The 15773-nt window shown below is 58.9% G+C and overlaps 1 protein-coding gene across 7 annotated transcripts in view; it reads left to right on the top strand.

The window, feature by feature from the left end:
• MEF2D (myocyte enhancer factor 2D) overlaps positions 1-7718 on the top strand; it is a 56799-nt gene extending 49081 nt beyond the window's left edge. For 4 of the 7 annotated variants that reach the window (XM_032204649.1, XM_032204645.1, XM_032204646.1 and 1 more), the window contains exons 8-12: positions 1071-1267; positions 1427-1447; positions 3755-3884; positions 6206-6446; positions 7373-7718. In XM_032204649.1, the coding sequence (XP_032060540.1) occupies positions 1071-1267; positions 1427-1447; positions 3755-3884; positions 6206-6446; positions 7373-7703 (920 nt within the window). In that variant the 3' untranslated portion in view covers positions 7704-7718. The remainder of the gene's footprint in view (positions 1-1070; positions 1268-1426; positions 1448-3754; positions 3885-6205; positions 6447-7372) is intronic. The other 3 variants (XM_032204650.1, XM_032204648.1, XM_032204651.1) reach the window with 2 other exon arrangements.
• The last annotated feature ends 8055 nt before the right edge of the window (positions 7719-15773 follow it).

Below are 15773 nucleotides of genomic sequence, written 5' to 3'. Positions count from 1 at the left end.
ACACAGGGGGGTGGCAGCGTCCCTCCGAGCTGCAGTTGCCATGGGAGCCGCGCACGCAGCGGTGGCAGCGCCACCTTAGCAAGAAAAAAATCACTTTTTAACACTTTTTTTTTGGGGGGGGTGGCTCTGCCTCCACCTCCGAGCTTTGGCACGGCTCCGGGCCGCTGCCACCGGCACCGAGGATGCGCCGCGGGCGGTGAAGGTCACCCAGGAAATGTCACGAGCATCGGAGCCGGGGGCTTTGCACGCTGCTGGTGAGCAGCTCCCGGTGCACGGGGGCGATGCTCAGGACCCCGTGTGATGCTTTAGGGCCGGGGGGTGGTCGGCTCCCTCCCTCGGGGACGCTGCCGCAAGCGTTGCCAGCGTGCCGGGGCAGCGCCGCTGCCACCAGCCGCCTGCTGAAATGCAGATGTAGCAATGCCATGGTGGATGTGATTAATAATGCAATCAGCGACCTATTTTTCCCGGTCTAACGTGCAATGAATATGAGGGCTGAATCCTGGTGATTGCTAAACGCCTTTCTATCTTTGGGGCCTATTCATAAAAAAAAAAAAAAAAAAAAAAACCCACATCAGAACAGTAATCTGATCCAATTTATTCCTTTCCTGATGTTCATCAAATCTTTTCCTTTTTAAATTTTTTTCTTCCTTTCCTTTCTTCTTTTTTTTTTTTTTTTTTTTCTCTCTCTCCTCTTCGCACATAAAAATCCTTAAGTGGAGCAGCGGGAGGAGGAGGAGGAGGAGGAGGAGGGATGCTCAGATCTTCAAAGGGGCAGCAGGATCAGTGAACCGGCTCCTCTGCTCCGCCACAGCCCCTTTTGGCTACTTCGGTCCCAAAAAAGGGGCCTGAAAAGTGAATGTAAGAGTAATTCCTCCCCCTCCCCAGGGCCCTGGTGCCCTGCTGGAGCAGCGCGAGGAATCATCACCCCGAGAGTTACCGCTGGTTATTGCGGTGATGTCCTGCAGGCCAGGAGCTGCCCGGCTACGGGGGGCTTTGTGCACACAAGGGGGGGACCTTGGGGCACGGCCACAGCCCTTCTCACCTCCTCCTCATGCCCGTTTTCCCCGCAGGCAACGGCTACGTGAGCGCCCGCGCCTCGCCGGGCCTCCTCCCCGTCTCCAACGGCAGCACCTTGGGCAAAATCATCCCGGCCAAGTCCCCGCCGCCGCCGCCACCCTCGCACGGCGCCCAGCTGGCCGCCAACAGCCGCAAGCCCGACCTGCGCGTGATCACCTCGCAGAGTGGCAAGGGGCTCATGCACCATTTGGTGAGCTGGTTGGGGGGGCTTTTTGGGGACGGGTGAGGGGCTCACGGCCCCGTGCCGGGCACCGGGGAGGGAGGGAGCTTTGCCGCGGGGGCGCGCGGCGGGCACGGGCAGCGGGGTTAACGGTGCCTCTCGGTTTTCTCCCCGTTCCTGCGCGGGCAGACGGAGGACCACTTGGCTCTGGTGAGTTGGCTGCTGAGTGTGCATCGTGGTGGGGCGGGACGTGGGCTGCTCGTCCCCGTTGTCCCCGCATCCTGCCCCGGCTCTCCGCCGGGAAAGCCACCGGCACGGGCACCGCTGCCCCCCGTCCCGAGAACAAGCCCTTTTTTAGGGAAAGCAGAAGGAAGATCTCAATCGCAGGCTAGGATGTGAGCGCAAACCCTGCTGGCCTCCCCCAGGGGCTCAGCCAGGTCCCCGTGTGCCACCCCCAACCTTCACCGGGGTCACCACAGCTTGTGGCATGGGAAAACCTGGCCCGATGTCCCCCCCAGGAGTGACGGGGGGCGAGGCAGCCTCTTCCCATGGGGAGGATGTTATTTAAAGCCCGAGCGAATCCTCCAAGCCCGCTTTGTGCACAGGGGCCTCTCTCCCTGTTATTTTTGTGGCAGTTTTCCTTTTTTTTTCTTTTTTTTTCCTGCCAGCAAAGTGAACGCCACCTTGCTGGTGGCCGTGATTCACTCGGCTCCGTTGCTATTCTGGTGCCGGGCAGATGGGCGGCAGGGCAGCGCAGCGAGGAGAGGGCGAGAGCCGCTGCGGGACGCAGCTCCCACGGCCAGGGAACAGCTCTCCAAAAGCCTCTGCAGCCTGCGAGGAGACGCTCCTGGCCAGGGCGAGGGCCGAGCAGGGCTTTGATGAATCCCACCGGATGAATTCTCCTGCTCCCTGTGCCCTCCAGACCTCCTGCCTTCCCCTCCCTGGCAGTGCTGTGCCTCAGTTTCCCCAGAAAACACGTCCTAAACCTCCTGCCCCTGCACGGGATCTGCCCCGCTGTCCCCACTGGGGTGCTGCGGGTGACCTCTGGCTCCTCGGGGGGGCTTTTTGGGGTGCATTGGAGGGGTGCCCCCCGTGTCCCTGCAGGATCTGCTCCCCACGAGCATGGTGATTGCACCTTTGGGGCATGCCTGCATGGTTTGGGGGAAGCTTTGGGGGGCTCGCAGCGCTTTGCAACCTGCCTGGCACCTGGGGTGGAGAGCTTGCACCCCTTGGCACATCTCCCCTGCATGCATCGGGATTAAAGCTTGGGGAGGGGGCTCCCCGCAGCACAGCCGGGGCTGGCACCCCTGGGCGAAGGGGCTGGGAGCTGGGGGTCGCATCCTGCTCGCTCTTGCCATGCACAGGACGGGGCTGAGCCCACCACCACCACCACGGCATTTCCCTGCAGCATCCCTGCCCCAGGGGTCAGCGGGCGCCGGCGGGGGCGCGTGCCAGCGGGATGCACGCCAGGACAAACCTTCCCCGCCGGCCCCGGGGGCTTTAGCAATTAGCACCCTGCTAATCGCCTTCCCTGCCTGGCTGCAGCACCCAGCACCCTGCCAGGGCAGGGTTCAACCCAGGAAGGCCCTGGGAGGCTGCAGATCATTTCCCAGCCCCGTGCCCAGCCCCAAAACGCCACAGGGACCCCCTGGGACCCCACGCCGGTGCCCGCTGCGCCGCGGAGGACGCGGTGGCCTCGTGCCGGGCGCGGTGGGAGCCGGGCACTGCCTCCCTGTGCAGGGTGACGTGTGTCGGGGTGCTGCAGCTTAGAGGCAAGCCTCTTGAGTCGGGTTTAAATCAGATCAAGCAGAGGCAGCGCAGATTATCTGCCTTGTAAACAGGGCTGAAGCCGACCCGCCGAGCCGCCCACGTCACTGCCTCTCAAACCCCGGGGGGAGGCCGGCGCGCGCCCCTCCGAGGGCAGGATTTTTCCGCAGCGCACCCGCTGATGCCCAATTCCCCCAAACCCCACAAGGGCACCAGCCCCACGAGGGCACCGGCCCCACGAGCTGCTGAGCACGGGGTTTTTTGGGTGCGAGGAGGCCGGATCGCCTTCCGAACCCGGTGCTGCAGCTCGCCTTGGAGGCTGGGGAGGAGGAGGAGGAGGAGGAGGCGTCAGCCCCGCGCGGCGTTAGCCAGCGCTGATTTTGTTCCGTGCCTTTCTCCCAGCACAGCAGTCACATGCATCCTCTGGAAAATAGTGCCTGTTCCTTTTCTTCATTTTTTCTTTTTTTTTTTTTCACATCAGAAGGGAGCTGGGAGGATGGGTGCCTTATGGAAGCCATTGAGGCTGCGCCCTCCCAGCCCCGAGCAGAGAAGTGCCCCGATGCCCACCCAAACACCCCCAAACCTCCCAAGTCTCCTAAAAGCCTCTAACCGGTGGGCTTCGTGCTGCAAGGAGGAACACCCAGAGCGTTTGCTTAGCCCCAGGACCTGCCTGAGGGGGGATTTCTTTTGGGGGGGGGCAGCAGGGCGCAGCGCAACCCCTTGTAACATCCTCTCCGTTCGCTTCCCCAGCAGAACACGCAGCGGTTAGGTGTCTCCCAGGCGACCCACTCTTTAACCACGCCGGTGGTTTCGGTGGCCACCCCGAGCCTGCTGACGCAGGGGCTGCCTTTCTCGGCCATGCCCACCGCCTACAACACAGGTAAGGAGCTCTCAGCCCTGGGGGGGGCACGCTGCGACCGTGCCATTCCGAGGGGAAAACGCACCCGGGGCTCCCCAGGCAGCTCCGTGACCAGGCGCGGAGAGGTCCAGGAGCTTCACGGGATTAAAAACGAGATGAAGCTCATTACATAAATATAGTGGGACCTGGCTGTTATAGCCAGAAGCGCTGGAAGGGCACGGTTGTGGTGCTGCAGCCCACTGCAGGGCGCTGGCAGCGCGGGGAGGTGCTGTTAAGCGGCTGCTAATTGCAGCTACGCCCAGCTCAAGGCGAGCCGGGGGCGATGTTGTAACAGGGGCTTAAGGAAAATGAGCGTCGGGGACCCAAAAGTTGGGGAAGAATGCAAACCGTCCTGCTCCTGGGCAGAAACGGGGCTGGCGGGGCGCGAGCCCAAGCGGAGGGCTTGTCAAACCTCCCGGAGGTTTCAGGGCTTTCCTGCCTGACTCCTTCTGGCGTTTGAGCCGAGAAAAGTTTGCAAAAAATGTCGAAAGCTGCTGGGCTGGAAGAACCCGGGTTAGGCGTGCTGGGAACTCCCTGCCGTAATTAGTAGGTGTTGCCCAGGAGATGTTTGTGCGTGGCGGGGAGGCTCCTCTCCTCCCGTGGAAGTCGTCCTCGGCCACTGGCGAGCCTGCCTATTGCCAAAATCCCCAAAATAGGTTTTAATTGGGCCCTGTTCTGCCGCCTGCCCACGTGGCTTGGGGCCGAAGGTCAGCTTTTGGGGTTTCTTTTCCTCCTGAGATGATCCATGGGGGGAGAAGCGATGCCCACTCAGGCGCCTGGGGTGTCCGTGGCCCGGGTGTTCGGTGGAGGTGCTGCAGGGGCTTGGATCATCACTGGGTCCTCACCAAAACCCCAACCCCATGCCCTGGCTGTTGGCCCTCGTTTCTCCCAACCTACCAACTCGCTGGGAAGTCTTTTTGGGGCCGTAGAGGTGACCTGGAGCTTCCCGGGGCCCTTCCCGGTGCCAAACCCAGCAGCTCGGTGCTGCTGGAGGGACTGGGGGGTACCAGGAGCTCCCCAACCTGACGGGCTGGTGCTGGGGTGAGAAGAAAAACCCCATGTGGGGCAGGAACGTGGTGTGGGGAGGGTGTGCAGGGTGTGCCTCCTGCCAGCCCGCCGGCCCTGGCAGCGGTTCAGCGCCTTCGCAGCCACCTCTCCGTGCGCCTGAAACCACAGGCGCCCGAAATGACAGAGGGGAGAGGGAGGAGCGGGGTTGGGGTCGGGGTCAGGCTCGCTCGGCGGCCGAGCACCCGCGGGGTGGCCGTATCAGATGCAGACGTGGCTCCGAGGACGGAGCCGGTCGCGGCTTTGGACGGCTCCTGGATAAAGCAGCTCCCTCCCCGGCCCTGCAGCAGCGGGAGAGTCGCCACCGCTCCCCGCAGCCCCATTTTCTGCCCTGTAGCCCAGTGGCCTCCCTTCGTCCTAGTGGTCCTCCTGCATCCCAGTGTCCTCCCTGCATCTTAGTAGCCTCCCTGCATCCCAAGTTTCTTCCCTGAATCCCAGTGGCCTCCCTGCATCCCAAGTTTCTTCCCTGAATCTCAATGGCCTCCCTTCATCCCAGCAGCCCCCCTGCATCCCAGTTTTCTTCCCTGCACCCCAGCAGCCTCCCTGCATCCCAGTTTTCTTCCCTGAATCCTGATGGCCTCCCTGCACCCCATTTTTCTTCCCTGCATCCCGATTTTCTTCCCTGCACCCCAGCGGCCTCCCTGCATCCCAATTTTCTTCCTTGCATCTTGGTGGCCTCCCTTCATCCCGGTGGCCTCCCTTCCATCCCAGCAGCCTCCCTTCCATCCCAGCGCCCTCCCTCCCATCCCAGCACCCTCCCTGCATCCCAGTTTTCCTCCCTGCATCCCAGTTTCCCTCCCTCCCACCCCAGCAGCCTCCCTCCACCCACGCGGAGGCCCGGCCTCAGCTCAGCTCGTGCCTCCCAGCAGCGGCCGGGCAGCGCCATCTGCTGATGCGCAGCGAGGGGCTGGGGGCGCGCAGAGCCCAGGGGTGTCCCCCCCCCATCACCCACCCCCTTTTTGGCTCCTGCTGCCCCTGCCCGGTGCTGCCTGGGCTGGGGGGGGGGTGCAGGGGGGGTGTCCTCGAACCCACCAGCCCCCCGTGCCGGTGAAGGTGCCGATTCCTTCGCTGCGCTTTTGGGGAGCTGCAGCGGGCGGTGGGGGCTGTGTGGGGGGATCCTGGGGAGGGGGCTCCTGCCTCGGAGCTGGGAGAGAGGTGCCCCGTGGCCAGCGCTGCCGCGGGACTCGGTGCCAGCCGTGCTGCTGCTCACGTTGGCGTTGCTGCTCCTTCCCTTGCAGATTATCAGCTGACGAGCGCTGAGTTGTCCTCGCTGCCCGCGTTCAGCTCACCCGGGGGCTTGTCCCTCGGCAACATCTCTGCCTGGCAGCAGCAGCAGCAGCAGCAGCAGCAGCAGCAGCAACAACAGCAGCAGCAGCAGCAGCAACAGCAGCAGCAGCAGCAGCAACAACAGCAGCAACAGCAGCAGCAGCAGCAGCAGCAGCAGCAGCACCTCGTTCCCGTCTCGCTAGGGAACTTAATGTAAGTGACACAGGTACCGTGGGCGGCTCAGTTCGTGCTGCAAAAGGGGAAAAAAAAAAACACAGAGGGAAAGGGGAGCCTGTCCCCACTGTCCTGGCAGTGAGCAGGAGTCTCCAGGCGAGGTCGGAGCCTCGGGGGGGATTTCGGAGAGCTGTGGCTGGAGATTTGGGGGTCCTGGCGCATCGCTCCCTGATGGGGGGAGCTGAGGTCCAGAAGAGGGCAGAGAACCTGTGGTGAGCGGTGACTGGGTGACCGTGGCAGGATGAGGTGACTGCAAAGAGCGGTCCTGCTAGTGCAGGGGGAGTAACTCCTAGTGCAGGCGGTGAATTGCTCGAAATAAAAAGTCCTGCACGGTTCCCTCGTGGAGCAGCTGTGCAGAAAAGGATCTGCTCGCAGCCAGGAGCAAAGCAGCCACACGCCCGGAGCTTTTTCAGGGTGTTTCAGTCAAAACCAGTCAAAAGCAGCTCACCCTCGGTCGCACAAAGGCTGTGAGGCAGGGATTGAGGAGAGAGGGGCTCAGCCACGGCCCCAAAGCCCTCTCAGGAGGAAGAAGCTGGCGCTTGGCTCTTCCCCGGGGGTGCCCAGGTCCCACATGGGCACGGCAGCACCTCTCCTCTATGTGTCCGGGGGCTGGAGGTGGGATCAGGGCTGGAACACGGGGTGCTGGTGGAGAAGGGCTTGGGCAGGGTCTAATCCTGGCTCGGCAGCATCACAGCCCCTTGGTCCACGATGGTAGGAGCTGGTAGGAGATGGTAGGAGCTCAGCGGATTAGAGGGCGAAGGGCCACCGATGAGATGAGTAACGAGAGCCTTCCCATTATCTCCTCACCCCTTTCTCCACCTCCTCCTTCCCCCTTCCTCCTCCTCCTCCACCTCCTCCTCCTCCTCCTCCTCCTCCTCGCACGCTCCCCACCCTCGGACGCCCAGACAAGGGAGCCACTTGTCCCACACCACCACTTTGACTGTCAACACCAACCCCAACATCAGCATCAAGTCGGAGCCCGTCTCGCCCAACCGGGAACGAAACACTGCCACCCCGCTCAGCACCTTCCCCCACCAGCCCCGGCACGAGCCCACCGGCCGCTCGCCCGTCGACAGCCTCAGCAGCAACACCAGCTCCTACGAGGGCAGCAGCGAGCGGGACGATCCCGCCCGCGCCGATTTCGGCACCTCCCTGGGGCTCCTGCGCCCCGGCAGCGAGCCCGAAGGGGAGAGCCCCTCGGTGAAGCGCATGCGGTTGGATACCTGGGTCACATAACGGGGGTCCCCCGCCGTCCCCTTTTTTTTTTCTTTTTTTTCTTTTTTTTTTTGGGGGGGGGTAGGGGAGGCTCCGCCGGCTCGCAGCGGGGAAAGGGGAGGGCGTGTGTGTGGGGTGGGGAGGGTTACCGGGGAGGGCGAAACGGGTTAGGGGTTGGGGTGGGGTTGGGGAGATTTATCATAAACTGCCTGAGAAATAGCTTTAGGATTTTGTAGGCATTCATTCTAGCACAGCGGGCGGCGCGCGCGGCGAGGCCGGCGAGGATGGGGATGGACGGGGGGAGGGTGGCAAAAATCAGGTGGCTGCGTCCGTGCTGGAAGGAGCGGTCCCTGGTGGGGCTCATCCCTGCGGGGACAGCGGGGACGAGGGGTCCCGGGGTTGGGACATCCCCGGAGCAGAGCGTCTGCGGGGGGCGAGAGGCGATGGGGCGCGTGCTGGCAGGCGCTGAGCATCCCCGGAACGCCTCGTGCTGCCCCGAGAGCCCGGGGCAGGGAGAGGAGGCTCGGCCGTGTGAAATCTGGCTGAAATCCTCCCAAAAAGAGGCCGCCCGAGGGCCACGTCCTCCGCCGGTCCCCAAAAAGCGGCGGGCAGGAGCGGGGTTCCTGCCGGGATGGAGCGCAGCGCGCGCGTCCTTCGCCACGGGAAGGTGCCGGGGGGCACAAGAGGCAGATTTTGAAGGCTTAATCCTGACTTTTGGGTTGAAACTGAGCTCCAGAGAGCGTCTTTTCCTGCAGATAAGGGAACTGTGTCTGGCCGCAGTCGCATTAAACCTGCCCTGACCTCTCCTGGCCGCGTCCTGCGGGGTGCAGGTGGAGCCCGGCTCGTGCCCGGCCTGGGAAAATCGCGGTTTTTACCAAACGAAAGGCGCAAATGCATTTCAAATGCATTCCCATCCCACGTGGGTCAAAGCTTTAAATTAGAGGAAGAGGAGCGAATAGCGTTCAGTTAGGGATGCAGCTGAAATAACGCCCTTGGGGTTTCGCCCGAAGGCCTCGGAAGCCGGGGATGAGCCACGCGGAAAATCTGCCGCAGCCTCAGCCGCCTGAGCCAGGGGCAGGAAAAAGGGCACGAGGGAGACGGGGGAAGTTGTGGTGCTGCCGGCTGCTCCGGCGGGTCCCCTGGGTGCCGCAGCCTTTTGGGCTTTCCCCTGCAGGCGCTCTGCTCTGGGACGCCGTCCCCGTCCCCATCCCTGTCCCCGTCCCCGTTCTCTGTGCGCCTCCCGCTCGGTGACCTCGAGGACACCCCTTGCGCCAGCACCTCTCCCCCTCTGCTGAAAGTTGCGGTTGCAAAACAGCACAAAACCTGCCCAAATGCCTCCCCACCAGCTGCAGCTGGTGGCAGAGGCTGCCCTGGGGCCTGTGGTTTGGGGAGAGGAGCGAAAATTCGCCATGGGATTCACCCCCACCTCGGCTCTTGCTCCTCCTGGAGACCTCCGCAGAGCGTGGGGTTTCCAGCCCAGCCTGCTGAAACGGGGAGTGTTGTGTGAAAACGTGCTTGGGTGATGTCAAAGGAGAAGCCAATTGGTGTTTTTCTAAAGTTTTTCCACCCTTTATTATTTTTTTCTTCCCCCAATGTGATTTCCCCAAAGTGTCTTAATTGGAAAAACAGCAGAAAAAAAAAAAGGAAATGATTGTGATGGAATGAACGTGGGCCACTTAAAGCGAGTAGTTTGAGGCGAGGAGACAGAATGTCCTCCAGAAATCAGGTGGAAAAAAATGGCTAGGAGAAACGATGGCCAGGGAGGGAAGCACGGGGTGCTCCTCCTGTCCCTGCACGAGCCACTGGCTGCAAAAAGCATCATGAAAACTTCCCTGACCCGGTCCTGCTGCTTCTCACCCCAAAATCCCCGCGCGGGGCAATGCCACGTGCCACCAGCTCACCCAGGGACGTGCCGGGTGGAGATTTCCTAACAAAAAGCTTTGAAATACCAAACCGTTTCCACTTCTTGAGGTCTCTTCCAACCTAGAAATTCTGTGATTCTGTGATTCTGTGATTCTTTTTTTTTCTTTTTGATGAAAAATTCTCGCTTTCCTCTCCCAACCCAGCACGGCGCTCCCGAGGGACTCGGGCGGGCGTTGGGAGCCCCCGCAGGCTCCCGGCAGGTTTTGTGCGGTTCTGCTGCAGCACCCCTCTCCCCACTCCCCAAACCTTGCCCAGCGCTTACTGGGGCGTACTGGGAGGCTTCGTGTCGCGAGCGGGAAGGGGCAGCTGTGCCTCTGTCCCTCCGTCCGTCCGGGAGGCAGGAGCCCCCCGCGCGCTCCCCACCGCTTTCCGTCACCGTCCGGCTCTGCCCCGCGGAGCCGCAGCGCAGCTCTTTGCACGGCCTTGCTTTGGAAATTAGGCGGGATTGACGACGACGTCTCATCGGTATCATTTTGTTTTCTTTCCTTCTTCACCCGTCCTGCGAGGAAAACCAAACCGCAACCAAAGGTTTTCCGCCCCGCCGGGGGGAGGCGAGGAGCGCCGGGCACCCCGCGGCACCGAGCGGCGGCACGCGGCCGCGCGCGGGGGGCGACAAAACATTTCTGCTCACGGACTTCACGGCCCGACTCTTCCCGCGCTCGCACCTCTACCTTGAAGCTGAGAGCCTGGAAAAAAAGAGGGGAAAAAAAAAAAAAAAAAAAACACAAAAAACACACAAAAACCCACAAACGGAACAAAACAAACCCAGAAAAACGCACTCGGACGCGGATCCACCTGGAGGGGCGAGCCGTGCCGAGCTGTGCCGTGCTGATTTTGTGCCGTGCCGATTCGTGCCGAGCGGATCCGCAGCAGCACGGCCCCGGGACTCGACGACCCCCGGCTCGTGCCACGGGCAAGTACGGCTCGTGGGCGAAATGATTTGGGGGTTGGTTTGTCGGGGGTCTCTCCGTTGGTTTCATCGGGGGCTTGGGGTATTATTTTTTTTCGTCCGGGCCATTATCCTTCCTTTCCCCACAGACTGTAGAGTCCAGTAAACTCCTCCTAATTTTCAAAAGACACCAAGAAGAACGACAATCTAAGAAACCAACACCCTCCTTTGTGCTTCTATAAATATGTTTCTGATCTTATAATTTTATTTCTCGTGCTCATCTGTACTGTTGACAGTTACAATTGTGTATAATTTTTTTTTTTTTTTTTTAATTTGGAATTTTTGCGTTGTATAGGGTTTAGTTTTAAAATATATATATATATATTTTCCATTTTTTAAAAAGGGGTGTTGCAAAAAAAATTGCACGATTTAAATGACAATAGTTAAAATGCTGCAGTTTTTAGAGATGTGGAAGCAAAATGGAGCTTATTTATTCTCAAAGGCTATAAAGGTGTAAAATGCATGAAGAAAAAAAAAAAAAAAAACATTTACAAAAAAAAAAAAGACAAAAAAAGTGTAACCTGAACAAAGTGTAGCGTTAAAAATTTTAAACGACGAAAACAACGACAACAACAACAAAAAAAAAAAAAAAAAAGAGAAAAAAAACAGCTAATATATTGTGTTTGGGCTAGTTTGCTTTTGTTTTTAATTGTTCCTTTTTTGGAGAATGAAATACAATTGTGTATATTTTCATATAAGAAGTATGCACTGATATGTTTCAAAAATGATATATTACTTTCTAAAAGTGTGGTTACTTACCAAAGCCTGTTTCTGATCTTTACCTTCTCGAACCCTCCGTGGATCCCTCGAGCGCGCACCGCCGGGGGGCTCGACGCCGCGGGCCGGACCCAGAGGTAACCCGGTGCAAGACCCCGGTGCCGGCTTCCTCCTCCTCCTCTTCCTCCTCTTCCTCCTCCTCCTCTTTCTTCTGGGGGGCTCCGTGTAGGTGGGGCTGGGCTCGGGACCCCCCCGTGCTGGCTGATTTGGGGGATGCTGGCCTTTCCCCGATCCCACTGGGGTTTTCTGCAGGGCGATGCCGAAACCCACGGGGGGTCCCCGGGTGCGCGGTTCCCCTCGGGGTGCCCGGGATGGGGGGGCAGTGGGTGATGTGACGAGCGGGGTTTGCCCTTGGATGGGGCGTCTTATGCAAGGAGGGGCTCATGAAAAATAACCCGGGTGCAGGGTATTTAGGGAAAAACCCGGGTGTAGGGGATGGAGGGGCACCCAAAATACGCAGGGGGCTGCAGGGGGCTCGGCCGGCGGAGGAACGGGGTGGCCCCTGCTAATGGGGTGCTGGTGCTGGCTGCGGCTGTGCGAGGGGCACCCCAAATCTCCAGGCAGGGGTCTCCGTGTCCCCCCCATCGCCCCCGGTGCTCAGGGTGGGGATTTGAGGTCACCCCCGGTGGGTGGAAGCGTTGGAAGCGGAGCTGGTGGCAAAAAGGGTGCGCGTGGTCTGCAGGGGGGGGCGAGGCGGAGGGGGACGCTTTCTCCCCTCCCTCACTTTCCGCCCTTCAAATTCTCACCTAACCATGGAAAACGCAGAATTACGACAACAAAAAGTCCTTAAAAACTCCACCTCCTGCCCTTTTTTTGCACCGGTTTGCCCGGTGGTGCCAGTGCTGCGGTGCCCACGGCATCGCGGTGCCATGTGCTGCCCCCCCGCCTGTCCCCTCCGGCTGAGGGTGACACTCGGGGTCCTCCAGCACCCAAAAGTTTGCTCATTTCCCATCTTGGCATCACTTTTACTCTGTCCTTCCTTCTCCTCACCTTGCTTCGCTTTTTTTTTTTCCCCTTTCACTTTTTTCCTTTTCACTTTTTTCTTTTCATTTTTTCCTTTTCATTTTTTTCCCTTTCACTTTTTTTTCCTTTTCACTTTTTTCCTTTTTTTTTTTTCACTTTTTTCCTTTATTTTTTCCCTTTTCACTTCTTTTTTTTTTTTTTTTCTTTTTTCATTTTTAGCCCCTCAAACCCCTCCAGGCCCCCAAACGAGCCTCGTGTGCTCACTACCTCCATCCCCCTTCCCCTGCCCGAAGCCAGAAGCCATGCTCGGGATGCAGGAGGGCCGCTCCTCCCTTCGTGTTCCCCGTCCTTCTCCCCTCCTCTCTCTCTGATCTCTCTCTCGTAGGATTTTACCTGGCTACTGTAACTGTAAATAGCGAGTTTCGATATGTTAGCAATGGTAACAGTACAGAAAACTGGTTTTTGTTGTATTGATATGAAATGAGATTATATTTTTGTCAGAGTATATTGTAATAATACTGACTTTGGACATGGCCGAACTGTACAGCTGTTTCTTGTTTTACCCCTGGCTCTTTCCCAGTCCCGCTTTGCCCAGCCCGGACCCCACCAGGATGCGGCCAAATGGGGCTGATGTGGGAGGGGGGACAAGCCCAGGACCCCCCCAATTTGGGTTCTACTGCTGGAACCTGGAGAGATCCCAGGCTTGGAGAGGCCGAGGGGACCCCGCCGCCAAACCCTTAGGGAATTTTTCAGCCCTGTTTTCTAAGAGCGATGCCTTTTGTGAAACCTCGAGCCAGAAGAGGTTGGCGTGGCAGGGGCAGCCTGGGGGGGGGCTTTTTTTGAAGGGGGGGGGTCCTGGGATTGGGGATTCTGCAGCGTCCCCAGCCAAGTGCCCAGGGCGCAGGGACAGCGGCGATGTCCTGCGGCTCTGCCCAAGGAATTTGCAGGCAAATAGGATGCTGAAATCGCGGGGGGCATCACGGCTGTGCCGTGGCCCCCCCGTGTCCCTCCAGTCACCTGCGGTGGCTTTAGTGGCGGGTCCTGCTTCTTACCCCATCCCCGTCCCCCTGTTCCCTGTAGCTCAAGTAGGTGGTAGCATACTCTGGGGTGTCCGCAGCACCCTCTGTAAGATAGAATAGACCCTTTAAATGATGCACTAAGAGAAAAAAAAAATAAAAATCCCCCCCAAAAAGTGTAGATATGCAGTGGGCAGTCGGATCTCCTGCATGGCCCAGGTGGCTCCGCTCCTCGCCCCCCCCCCAGGATGCTGCACAGGTAGAAGCGAACCAGGACGTGCACTCCCCCCCTCCTCGTAGTTTTATTTATTGTTCCAAGAAGCAATTTAAAAAAAGAAAAAAGAAAAAAAAAAGATAAACTGTGTATCTATAAATATATATATATATATTTTTAACCTTTTTTTCCCCCCCGATGCTCCTCCAGCTGTGTGTGTGCGTGTGTGTGTGTGAGTCGAGGGGGTCTGCGGCAGCGGGGGGCAGATGTGCGACGTCGCTTTTGCCCTGGGGAAGGGGCACGGGGTGGGGGGACCGGGGGTCCCGCCACCACCCTCAGGCTTTTTTGGGGGCCAAAGCAGGGAGAGGGGAGGGTTTACGCCAAGAACTTGCGAGCGTTGCACCGGGAGCTTTGACCAATTCCATCTTCCTTTGAGTGTTTGCACCCTTGGGTCCCGCCTGGTCGAGGGGCCCCCCCGTCCCCGCCTGCACCTCTGACAATCAGTGGCTCCTTCCCGGGGACCGCAGCACGTGGCTGAGACGTCCGTTTTGGTTTTTCAATATTCTTTTTTTTTTTTTTTTTTTTTTTTTTTTTTTTGTGTTGTATGGTGATGCGTTATTGTATATTCCACAATAAAAAAAAAGGGAAAAAAGAAAAGAAAAAAAAAAGGATAAAAAAAATGCTAATAATAATAATTATCATGAGAAATTCTTATGAGTTTTGTTTGGAAACTCTTTCACTATATTTGTTGTAAAGAGGTTTACTATTAAAAAGGAAAAAAAAAAAATACACGTTTCTGATAACTTTCTGTGCCTCTGGGTCTTCATTCCCCTCCCTCCTCACCCCCTCGTGCCGTGGGGGCGGTTGTTGTGTCACCCAGCCCTGGTGGCTTGGGGCACCCTTGGGTGCTGGCACAGACACCGGGGCAGCGGGACACATTTGGGGACACCGAGCTGGGGATGGTGCCCCCCGGGACCGCCGATTCTGGCCCCCCTCGTAGCCCTGTCCCTCCCTATGGGCTCCGTTCCCCAGCCTCACCATGGCGTGGTGGTGGAGGCAGCGCAGGAGGCTGTAGGGACAGCAGTCCCCATGGCCACCCATGTTCTGGCACCCTCTAATACCACGTTTCCCACCCAAATTTCTTCCCCCATGGCTGATGAGACCTGCAGTGGTGGGCTTATGGGGCACGCTCAACCCACAACAGCTGCACGAGGTTAGAAAACGGCCTCCTGGCCTCCACCCAGAGGTGGGCTCTGGTTTGGGCAGGGGGCTGCAGGTATGTGGGTGAATTCTTTGGGGCTGAGCTGTGGGGTCCCACAAACACCCGTGGGGCTCGTGGTGTGGGCATCAGGACAAGCAGCACCGCACCTGGAAGCTATGGGGTGGGAGGAGGCATGGCCCTCCAATGTCCTCCTCCTCATCCCAAATACGGCTGGAAGGGTCCACAAGTCATGGGGCCCCCATACCATGGTGGGGTGCGTCCATGTCATGGGGGTCTTCATGTCTTAAGGGGTCTTTATGTCATGGGGTCCTCACGTTGTGGGGGTTATGGGGTCTTCATGTCATGGGGTCTTCACATCTTAGGGGGTCTTTATGTCATGGGTCTTCATGTCCTGGGGGCTCTTTATGTCATGGGGTCTTCACTTTGTCATGGGATCTTCACATTGTGGGGTCCTCACATCGTGGGAGTCTTGGGGTCTTCATGTCTTGGGGGCTCTTTATGTCACGGGATCTTCACTTTGCAGAGTCTTCACATCGTGGGGTCTTCATGTCGTGGGGGTCTTGGGGGTTCTTTATGTCATGGGGTCTTTATGTTGTGGGGTTTTTATTTCATGGGGTCTTCATTTGTGGGGGTCTTCACTTTGTGGGGTCTTCACATCGTGGGGTCCTCATGTCATGGGGTCTTCACAACATGGGGGTCTTGGGGTCTTGATGTCACGGGGTCTTCATGTCTTGGGGGCTCTTTATGTCATGGGGTTTTCACTTCATGGGGTTTTCACGTCTTGGGGGCCTTCACATCGTGGGGTCTTCACCCCCTGGGCCCCCCCTTTGCCCAAAAGGCCCAGGTTTTGGGGTCGAGGCCAGGCCGGGCCGCCAGATGGCGGCAGAGCTCCGTCCTCGGCCCGGCCCCGCATGGCCGCGCGATGGCGCCGTGGTTGTGGGGCAGGCCCCGGGAGCCGGGGGGGGGGGGCGCTGGGGACGTTTGGGACCCCCACAAAAAAACGAGTTTGGGCCTCCTTGCTGGGGGA

The sequence above is a fragment of the Aythya fuligula genome, chromosome 28 (assembly GCF_009819795.1).
Source record: "Aythya fuligula isolate bAytFul2 chromosome 28, bAytFul2.pri, whole genome shotgun sequence".
Lineage (NCBI taxonomy): Eukaryota > Metazoa > Chordata > Aves > Anseriformes > Anatidae > Aythya > Aythya fuligula.
Note: the sequence above shows the minus strand (reverse complement) of the source record. Positions and strands in the feature narration are given on the sequence as shown.